The 10,734-nt window shown below is 43.6% G+C and overlaps 1 protein-coding gene and 1 non-coding gene across 2 annotated transcripts; one reads left to right on the forward strand and one right to left on the reverse strand.

The window, feature by feature from the left end:
* Nucleotides 1-2,894: 2,894 nt before the first annotated feature.
* On the reverse strand, nucleotides 2,895-4,513 carry LOC149822554 (pentatricopeptide repeat-containing protein At1g08070, chloroplastic-like). Its single transcript, XM_089981120.1, has 2 exons — nucleotides 3,252-4,513; nucleotides 2,895-3,138 (listed from the first exon to the last, which is right to left on the reverse strand). The coding sequence occupies exons 1-2, from the start codon at nucleotides 4,487-4,489 to the stop codon at nucleotides 3,057-3,059; spliced, it is 1,320 nt and encodes a 439-aa protein (XP_089837246.1). The 5' UTR covers nucleotides 4,490-4,513; the 3' UTR covers nucleotides 2,895-3,056.
* Nucleotides 4,514-5,480: 967 nt separating this feature from the next.
* On the forward strand, nucleotides 5,481-5,562 carry TRNAS-GCU (transfer RNA serine (anticodon GCU)). The gene has a single exon. It is a non-coding gene; the product is annotated as a tRNA-Ser (tRNA).
* The last annotated feature ends 5,172 nt before the right edge of the window (nucleotides 5,563-10,734 follow it).

Here is a 10,734-nt window from a genome sequence, read left to right on the forward strand (position 1 = left end):
TTACGAGGTTTCAAGATTTAAGTTTTCATCAGAAAACTGAGGCCATTCTTTGCCGCCAAGTAGTGGCTCCTCCAGTCGCAGTGGAATCTGCCATACCCTCCCCCACCAGGGGATCCACCAAATACTAGTTTTTGACAAGGTGAGAGATTAAGCGTTGGTTGATGCGGCGACTGCCGACGATGGCAGTGGCCAAGGCATTTCCTATGGAGATGAAGTAAATTCATATATGAAAGAAATTTACACTGAAAACGCTAGGTGTAAAGGTTAAAAAGGTCATAAAAATAACAATATTTGCAATTTTGGACAACTAACAAATTTCTGAAATTTTAAGGTCTTTAAGGAAAGGTGTCATTTTTCATTTCAAATATCACCTATCCTAAAAACATTGTATTATATATATAATGCTTTAGTAATGACACCATTACGTACGAACACCTCTAGATCTCCCATGTGCAGGTTGCTTTGATCAAACCCGACATCATGAATGGATTCAGTGTGTTAAAAATAGTAGGAATTGGCTTTTGGATCATATTTTTTTGATGAAAAAACATGATTTTATGATCTAGAAAACATATATAATGTATTTCTTTATATTTTTATATATTTTCTTATATATTTTAAAACTTAAATATACGGGTAGTTTTCAGAGAAAAACAATTTTCTAAATTTAGTGTGAGATTTTTCTTTGTAGAAAATATCCTGATAATGAGATTTGTAACTGTTGTTCCAAGCAGACTGAGAGGTCTAACAAGGTTAGCACAATCAAACGTGGGAATAGAGAATGGGCGAGCAAACGTAGATGAGCACTAAAACTATTTGAAAGCAACATGTTAAGAAAACAAGAAATTTGTTGCATGTTATTTTTTGAAAGGCAAGCTGGGGTTATGCAGACCCTTACCAGTTATACAACTATACCATTTGATTTTGAACCTGCAATGTCTCCCAACCAAGGTGACCTGCACTAGCTTTTCCTATCAAACAAGCGGAGCTCCCGTTGGTAAATTTGCTGCAATGTTTGAGGTAACCTTCATTTGGCCTCCGTTTGGTAAAACCCTTGAGGTCCCTCTTACCCGCTGGGGAGTACACCACTGGCGGAGCCAGGGGTGGGCATGGGTGGGCGGTAGCCCACCCCAGAATTAGAAACCGGAAAAAAAAGATTTCTTCTGACGATGTTAAAGAAAGAATATGCGTCCATGTGTGTTTTCTTCTGACAATGGTAGTGCTAATATTTTCCTTTAATTTTTTTTACCTTATTGAACTGTGTAAAAACTGCAGAAGAGACAGGTTATTAGTTCTCGGGAGTTGGAGTTCTCTCTTGTGAATATTCAACGAAGATCTGTGTGTTTTTCCCCAGCTTCTTCTTTTGTCATTTGTTCTTTGTGAAACCGTGTACCGCTCCACTCATCCCTTTATCATCCTCTGTGGTCATAACTCCCTATGGGATCTCATTGGTACTAAGTTGTTTTGATCAATCTGGCCCTATCGATGGGTTCAGCACGATTGATTTAATAGAAATCAATCTTTTGATAGTGTTCTTTAACAAAAAAAACATGATTTTCAATTTATTTTGACAGTGTTCTTTAACAAATATTAATGGTTATTGATTTTTGAATCAGCAAAAAGTCCTGCACATAAGTTAGATTCTGTCTATTCAAATGCCGATCTTCACTAAATGGATGATGTAGATCACATACACAGGGTCCAATTTGATAAAAACAACTTGCATCGGTGAGGTCCTAATCACAGGAATGGCGATATGGATGACTGGAACCTAAATCTGGTTATGGGTGCCATGCAAAACACTATGCTTGCTTCACTAAATGGAGGAAAAGAGGGATTGGAAGTGTGTTGTAGCCTGACCACGGGCAGGCCGATGCCATGAAGGCCCTCAGAATGATGAAACCAGATGGTACCATAAACTTGATGGCCATCGCCTTCTCCGGCTAGGGAGGCTGCTTCTAGAAGAGCATGTCAGATCTATCAGGCACAACCAAAATTTCTTCTGACGATGGGTGGGCAAAAAATTTCTGGCTCTGCCACTTGTCCGAATAAATGGATCGTCCTTCAAGACCATAGCATTGTCCCCGAGACCCGAAGTCTGCCCACCCAACGAAAAACTTCTAGCTCCGCCACTGGAGTACACCCAACTTTGACCTTGCACCAAGGGATGCCACCCATGGGTTTCAAACTTGTAACATCCCGTCAACTTGCTGACATTCACAAGTCTTCCTGAACGATCATTGATGACAAAATTATAACAAATTGCCCTTGGAATCATTGTTCTATGAATACACCAATTAAACTGGATCAGACAATGTTGAACTAGATTAAGTGATTGGCAACAGACAATTCATATCCTAGATTAAGTGTTTGGCAAGTAATTGTTAATATTAAGAGGTCTCTAATTGTCAATCCTGAATATAAGATGTGCATTGAGGGGTTTCTTGACATAACCTTCACTTTCACAGCTTGGCAAGATGCTTGAACGAATCAAGCTAATTTGGTAACATAGTTTTTTTTTCTTGAGTTTTACTCGAAGAAACCAACCCAAGCGCAGAGACCTAGCCACGCTGGCTCAGCCTGCCCTACTACGGTCTCTGTCCATGTCGGCGTAAAACTCCAAGGGCTTACTCCTCAACCCCAGGGAGTTGCCAAGCTTCGGCTTGCGCAGGGGGGTGACGCCCATGGGATCCTGATACAAGTAGGATTGAGATACAAGATAAGCCTCTGTTGTTCAACACATAAAAAGCTTGCTTGAACTCGTAAAATGGGCTCGGCGAGCCGAATGATAGGTGTTCCGCTTGGCTCATACAGGTGCGGTAAGTAGTAATGAATATATTTTGCATCACATAATGTAGTACAGAACAAATGGTTGTCTTGCAAGCAATAGCCTAGAGATAAAATCTTATTGCTTCCCACTTAAATAATGCATATTTTTGCAAACCAGCCAGCTCCAGCTTGCTCAAAAGGACTGGTTCAAATCCTATGACATCCAGCTTTGAGACAATGTACATCTTGTAAACAAGCCAGCTCGAGCTTGGCCTTTTAAGCTCAGTTCATTTGTGAACTCGAGCTCGCTCGCCTCGCCATAAACATGGGTCAGGCTCGAACACCTCAAGTTCAGCTTGTTCAGCAGGCCTATATAGAAGCAAAATAGGTTCAGGTAGGGCCAAGCAGAAAACATGCCCCCTTCAATGGCATTGTTGCTTGGGTTACAACTACAAATCAGCATTCACAAATCACGCAATTACCAATAATCCAAACAAGAACATGACCCGTCACGAAAGTGATGGAATCGATTTCGATCTCTAACAACAATTTCTCTATGGTAGACCTTAGAGATGATTTTAGTTACAGAGTGACAATCGTTGCACATGCGAAGATTCTTCACTATGCGAAGTGATGTGCCCGAGCTTGTGCTGATCAGACCAAGAGCAATTGCTAGCTTCTCACTATGGCGACGCAGGGCGTTCTCCTTTTCCTCCTCATCTACATCAAGCAAGGATTGACTGGTGCAAGCTATGTATCCTTCTACCTTCAAACGATCATTGATTTCATCTAACATCATGTATATCAATTCCGTTTTGTGGTGTGATTTATCTCCCATGCGAAATTCATGTACCATGCCATCCAGTTCAATCAAACTACAGCCCGGTGTCTTCTTCAGTTTGTGAGCTTTCATCTCTTTCCTGATCTTTACGACATCGTTCCATCTGCTAGCACGAGCATATATGTTTGACATGACCACATAAGCTCCATCTCGTTCGGGTTCTAGCTCAATGAGACGATTAATGAGGCGTTCGCCTAGTTCAACTTTGCCATAAATCTTACAGGCTCCTAGTAGAGCTCCCCAGACATAGGCATCTGGTTGCATAGGCATTGTCTTGATGAACTCCTCTGCTTCATCAAAGAGCCCTGCCCGGCCAAGGAGGTCAACCATACAACCATAGTGCTCTATTTGAGGTGTAAGACCATGAACCTTGGTCATGTCATCAAAATGGCGACGACCCTCTTCCACCAACCCTGCATGGCTGCATGCTGACAACACCCCAATGAATGTGACCTCATCAGGGTCTATCCCAACCTTGGACATCTCTTTGAAAAGGGACAAAGCCCTCTCCCCTAGCCCATGCATGGCAAACCCAACTATCATTGAAGTATATGAAAAGACATCCCTATTACCCATGCCATTGAAGACATCCTGTGCTTGTTCTATGCTGCCACACTTAGCATACATGTCAACGAGAGCATTCCCAACATACCCATCTGCCACGATGTTGTACTTGTCCATGTACACATGAACCCATTTACCCAACTCAAGTGCCCCCAGGCTGGCACAGGCCCTTAGCACCCCCACTATGGTAATAGTATCAGGTGAAAGTCCTATAGCTTGCATCTTGCGGAACACTGCTAATGCCTCCTTAAAATGCCCCAGTTGCGCCAAGCCAGCAATCAAAGCATTCCAAGAAACTACATTTTTCTCAGGCATTTTGTCGAACAATTGGCACGCAAAATCCACGTCCCCGCATTTCACATACATATCCACCAACGCATTCCCAACAAAAACATCCAACTTAACACCACTATCCACAATATATCTATGCACCCTCCTACCCAATTCCAAATCCCCTAGTTGTGAACAAGCACTCAACACAATCACCATGGTCACTTCATCACCCTTAACTCCAGCCTTCTCCATCTCAAGAAACACGCCGATTGCCAGCTTGTGAAACCCCATGTTTGCATACCCACCAATCATGGTGGTCCAAGACACCACATCTGGCTCACCAACTTTATCAAACACTTGGCGTGCAGCACCCAAATCGCCACACATTGCATACATCCTAATAAGAGTGTTCTTAACATAAGGGTATGACTCAAACCCATGCTTAATTGCATGAACATGAATCTCCTCCCCTTCCCTCCAAGCTCTCAACTGGCCACAAGCTCTAAACACAAAAGGAAAGGTATAATTATCAGGAAACAACCCATGGCACACCATTTTTCTATAGAACAAGATGGACCCACTTGGGTTTTCACTAAGAGAGAAGCCTCTAATCATGGAGTTGTAGATGTGGATGGATGGACAATGTATTTGGTTGAAGACCATGCAAGCATAGTCCAAGTTCCTATGCTTTGAGATGGCACAAAGGAAGACAAGTTTGCTCAAGACAAGGGTAGATTGAGCAAACCTAGACTTGAGTATGGAGGCATGGATTTGTTTGAGTTCTTCAAGGCTTTTGCAACATTCTAGCCTTTGTAGGATGAAGGGAAGGTGGCGAGGGGAAAATGGCTTGAAGACGGTGTGGGGTCCGATGGGGTGTAGAGATGGTCCGAGTGTGGTGGGTGTAGCCATGCAGGGTTCAAGCCGAAGAAACAAGCATGAGAAGGCGTGAACTGCAGACGTTAAATGCGGTGGTTCACGGTTGTACTTCAAAACATCTTTAATTATAATTTTATGAGGCTATATAGCATCAATCGACGCTTTGGCCGAGTGGTTAAGGCGTGTGCCTGCTAAGTACATGGGGTTTCCCCGCGAGAGTTCGAATCTCTCAGGCGTCGAGTCATTTCTTAAATAGCTTTATATTTTAGACTTCTATCTCTTTTCAAGTTTTTACATCTTGATTGATCGAGTGAGTTCACAATGGGCCTGTCATGGAGTAAAAGTAGAACACGACTTTTAACATTAAAGAAAAAACCCTACAACGCTATCTCAAGGGCAATTTCTTTTTTAATTTATTTTGACAAAGAAAGCTGGGGTTAGGCAGACCCTACCAGTTATACAACCATACCATTTGGGATTCGAACTTACAACATCTCAACACAAGGTGACGTGAACTAACTTCTCCTGACAAACAAGCAGAGCCCCCTTGGTATCTCAAGGGCAATTTTGATTGGTTATGTAGTACTTAAGAAAAAACAATGCACTTTTTTTTTAATTAGTGAAAAAAGAAAAAACAATGTTGTATGCCTTTCCATACAACTTCAGTTCTCCTTCTGTTGACATTTGTAGATTCTAAACTATAAAGTAAAAAAATGATAGGCTTGTATATGAGAAAACACCCCTCATATATATATATATATATATATATATATATATATATATATATATATATATATATATATATATATATATATATATATATACACGGTTAATCTAACACTAAACTAATTGTATTTAACATTTGATGGATTCAATCTTATGAAATAACTAAAATATATTTAAAATAACAGCATTTTTAAAAAAAAATGCAAAGTTACTTTTTGAGGTCAAAAAGGTAACTTTGATAGCTTTATAAAGTTTGTTTTTGAAAAATGTATTTGATTTTTCAATTTCCTTCACGTTTAAAAGACCTATAATGCCCAAAAAAATAACCATGCATTTTAAACAATCATAACTCAAAAGTTTTAGTTTTCTTGGTTAATATTGGGAATTTATGTCTAAGAAACATATGCAGAGAACCGAAAAAGATATAAAAGCCAATTTATTTTTAGTGAATTTTAAATGTGGTTTTATGTGATATTTTGAACATTTACCTTTTAAGTGGCTACACCTCTCAAATAAGGTTGGGAAGTGAGATAAGATGCCTGTGGCTTAGCTTGTAAAGAGTTTGTTTGAACTTGTAAACTAGGCTTGGCAAGCCGAACTTGAACAACAAGTGTTCGGCTCAACTTGGCTCGTAGAGGGTTGATAACTAGTATTAAGCTAGTGATATAAACGGGTCCGATTTGGGTCCCATTTAGTCTTTATTGAGTCCAACCTAATCAGATCTGACACAATTGGATTCATGTTCAGATTTGAAGTCGGATGGGATCAGAAATAACCAAATCCGGATTGGACTAGCTTAAAATCCAATATATACACATAATTGGATTCCGATTCATACTCATGCAAAACTCAATACCAAACCCAGATCCTATTATTAATGGAATCCAAATTTGACTAATCATATTTAAATTCGGTTTGGATATTGGATTACATAGGACCCATTGACATCCCTATATTAATCACATTTTACATGTAAATGGTTGAAGTGTTTTGGCTTGCACGCAATAAATTTGAAGTTTATAGGCTCAAAGTTTAATTTATATCATTTTCAATTTAAAAAAATATAATTTTTTTTTCTAACGAGCCAGCTCAAACTCGGCTTGTCTAACTCAACCTCACCATGAGTGCGAGCTCAGCTCAGCTCACCACAACAATGTGCCGAGCCCAAACACCTCTGTTTGGTTCATTCAACTCATTTTCCAGATTTCTTCAGATTGGATTAGCAGCGAGTTTAATATTGCACTTTAATTCCTTCCAAAAAAAATGTATTGCCCTTTGAGGTGAACATCTCATTCCAGAAATTCATTATTTTGGGAAAAGAGAAAAGCTGGATATGGTTCCCAACATGTTCAATGAGGTCTGGTGGAGCTCATGGGTCAGCTTGGGGGATGCTGAAGCTCACATAAGCCTGGATCTGTTTTGGGGCCATTCAACCTAAAGCCATATTCTTACATCATATTCTATATGAATCTCACTCATCTACCTATACATTTTGTATTAAAGAAACATGTTCTTGTTCATATGTGTTTGCCTAATTAGTTATTTTTTGGATAATCCAAGAAAAACCCTCCTTCAATCACCCCACATTGGCTAGCCTCTGATTGGTAAATACCCTTGAGGTCTCTCTGCCCACTAAAGAGTATACCCAGCTTCGACCTTGCGGCAAGGGATGTCACCCGTGAGTTTTGCTGCACATTTGCTAGCCTCTGATTGGTAAATACCCTTGACATTTGCTAGCCTCTGGTTGGTAAATACCCTTGAGGTCTCCCTGCCCACTAAAGAGTATACCCAGCTTTGACCTTGCGGCAAGGGATGTCACCCATGAGTTTCACTGCACATTTGCTAGCCTCTGATTGGTAAATACCCTTGAGGTCTCCCTGCCCACTAAAGAGTATACCCAACCTCGACCTTGCGGCAAGGGATGTCACCCGTGAGTTTCACTGCACATTTGCTAGCCTCTGGTTGATAAATACCCTTGAGGTCTCCCTGTCCACTAAAGAGTAAAACCAGCTTTGACCTTGCGGCAAGGGATGTCACCAGTGATTTTCACTGCACATTTGTCAGGTTGGTAAATACCCTTGAGGTCTCCTTGCCCACTAAAGAGTATACCCAGCTTCGACCTTGCGGCAAGGGATGTAACCCGTGAGTTTCACTGCACATTTGCTAGCCTCTGGTTGGTAAATACCCTTGAGGTCTCCCTGCCCACTAATGAGTATACCCAGCTTTGACCTTGTGGCAAGGGATGTCACCCATGAGTTTCACTGCACATTTGCTAGCCTTTGATTGGTAAATACCCTTGAGGTCTCCCTGGCCACTAAAGAGTATACCCAACTTCGACCTTGCGGCAAGGGATGTCACCCGTGAGTTTCACTGCACATTTGCTAGCCTCTGGTTGATAAATACCCTTGAGGTCTCCCTGTCCACTAAAGAGTAAAACCAGCTTTAACCTTGCGGCAAGGGATGTCACCAGTGATTTTCAGTGCACATTTGCCAGGTTGGTAAATACCCTTGAGGTCTCCTTGCCCACTAAAGAGTATACCCAACTTCGACCTTGCGGCAAGGGATGTAACCCGTGAGTTTCACTGCACATTTGCTAGCCTCTGGTTGGTAAATACCCTTGAGGTCTCCCTGCCCACTAAAAGAGTATACCCAGCTTCGACCTTGCGGCAAGGGATGTCACCAGTGAGTTTCACTGCACATTTGCTAGCCTCTGATTGGTAAATACCCTTGAGGTCTCCCTGCCCACTAAAAGAGTATACCCAGCTTCGACCTTGCGGCAAGGGATGTCACCCGTGAGTTTCATTGCACATTTTCTAGCCTCTGATTGGTAAATACCCTTGAGGTGTAAAACCCCATTTTAAAAAAAAATTGTTTAGACCCGGGCCGGGTCGGGTCCGGACCCGACCCGGGCTCCTTTTTTATTAGGGTTTTACATAACCCGAGCTCATCCGAGCTTTCGAGCGCCGCAACCCCCCCCCCCTCCTTCTCCCCCTTCGCGTGCGGGCAGGTTTGGGAAACCCACCAGGGGTTTCCCCTTGCGATTGCCCCCTTGCGCCTTTAAGAGAGAGGTTGGAGGGCGAGGGGAGTCATGCCTCCCTCTCGCAGCCCTCGCTCCCCCCCTCCGTGCCGGTCTCCTCCCTCGCTACGCCCCGCCGCCGATGTCGGCCACCACTCCCAGGTACGCCGCCCTCTTCTTCTCCGTCTTTTCTTCCTCCCCCCCCCCCCTCCCTGTCACCTCGCCGGGAGGCCGACATGCGGCTCACAGCCACTGCCGCGGCCTCCCACCGCCTCCTTGTGACATCGGGGCCCCGACAGGTGGCCTACGCGGCCCCTGTTGTCCTCTTCTCTCGTTGGGGTTCGCCGGAGTGCCGGCATAGGACCTGAGGCCCCTGCGACACCCCCTTTTTTTGCTGCCACCTTGTGGCATTTGGCAGGGACTGGCCCCCCCTGTCGTCCAGTGCTGTCGGCAGGGGCTCAGCCCCTGCCACTTCTTGTTGTCGGTAGGGGGTCAGCCCCTGCCACTGTGTGCTGTCGGCAGAGGCTCAGCGCCTGCCACTTCTTGCTGTCGGCAGGGGTTGGCCCCTGCCGTCCTGTGCTGTCGGCAGGGGCTCAGCCCCTGCCACTTCGTGCTGTCGGCAGGGGTTGGCCTCCTGCCGTCCTGTGCTTTCGGCAGGGGCTGGCCTCCTGCCATCTCATTGCTGTCGGCAGGGGCTCAGCCCCTGCCACTTTGTGTTGTCGGCAGGGGCTCAGCCCCTGCCACTTGGAGGTTGTCGGCAGGGGTTGCCCCCCTGCCGCCACGCTATTTTTTTACGACAGGGGCTCATCCCCTGTCGCTCCGCTATTGTCGGCAGGTAGGGGCTTGTCCCCTGTCGCTTGTGTATTTTCGGCCAGCAGAGGCACACCCCTGTTGCCTCTCTCTTTTCCTATGGGCAGGCTTGTTTTTCTATTTCTCCGCATAAAATTAACGTAGCACTGTTGCAGACCTCGCATCGGACCCCCGCTCTGGCTCCGCGACCCGAGCCTCGTATCATCTACACGCGTAGACGCACGCAGCTGCACGACATCCCGAGGTAGGGGAAAGTCGCACGAATAGTATGTATGAACAAAATAAAATAAGACTTCTGAGATAGAATAGTTATTTTGCATACTTGCGTATCTGAAGAAATATGGGTTGGTCGAAGTTTTAATCTTTGTAATTTTTTTGAAATTGCATAATGTAAATTCGTTGGGTAGACTCATTCTAGAAAGAATCAAGTAGTTTAATTGGCATGCCTGTTTACGTATAGGATTACTTAACTCATAATTGTCTATTCTGCATGCTTATTCCTTTGAAGCTGCATACTTAAGGTAGACTTTGTGAATAGACTGAAAACCACTGCCATTGCTATTGTAACTGAACCTTAAGTCATGTACGATATGAATTTTATTTGAGGTCATGGAGTATCCTGAAGTAGGAACCAACACTTTATTGATTTTGATATGATATTGTCGGCCTCCACAGGCCAATTGCTCAGAAAAGCAATACATGTTATGTATGAACCAAAAGAATCATAAAACATTATGTTGCCCTCTCATCGTAGTTGTACCTCTAGGAAGGTACGATCGTACTTTTGGACAAGTACGTCTCATGTGGGTTACGATGGTGGGATGATGAGGTTGTAGCAACCTCGATGAGTGCAATTAGC

The sequence above is a fragment of the Nuphar pumila genome, chromosome 11, assembly GCF_984573655.1.
Source record: "Nuphar pumila chromosome 11, dmNupPumi1.hap1.1, whole genome shotgun sequence".
NCBI classification, from domain to species: Eukaryota; Viridiplantae; Streptophyta; class Magnoliopsida; order Nymphaeales; family Nymphaeaceae; genus Nuphar; species Nuphar pumila.

Bases quoted from the DNA above. Each gene is read 5' to 3' on its own strand.
- LOC149822554 (XM_089981120.1), bottom strand. From the start codon at position 4,489: ATGCCTGAGAAAAATGTAGTTTCTTGGAATGCTTTGATTGCTGGCTTG. The intron at 3,139-3,251 runs GTAATTGCGTGA...GCTTCTATATAG, and splicing joins TGTTCTTGTTTGGATTATTG to GCCTGCTGAACAAGCTGAAC.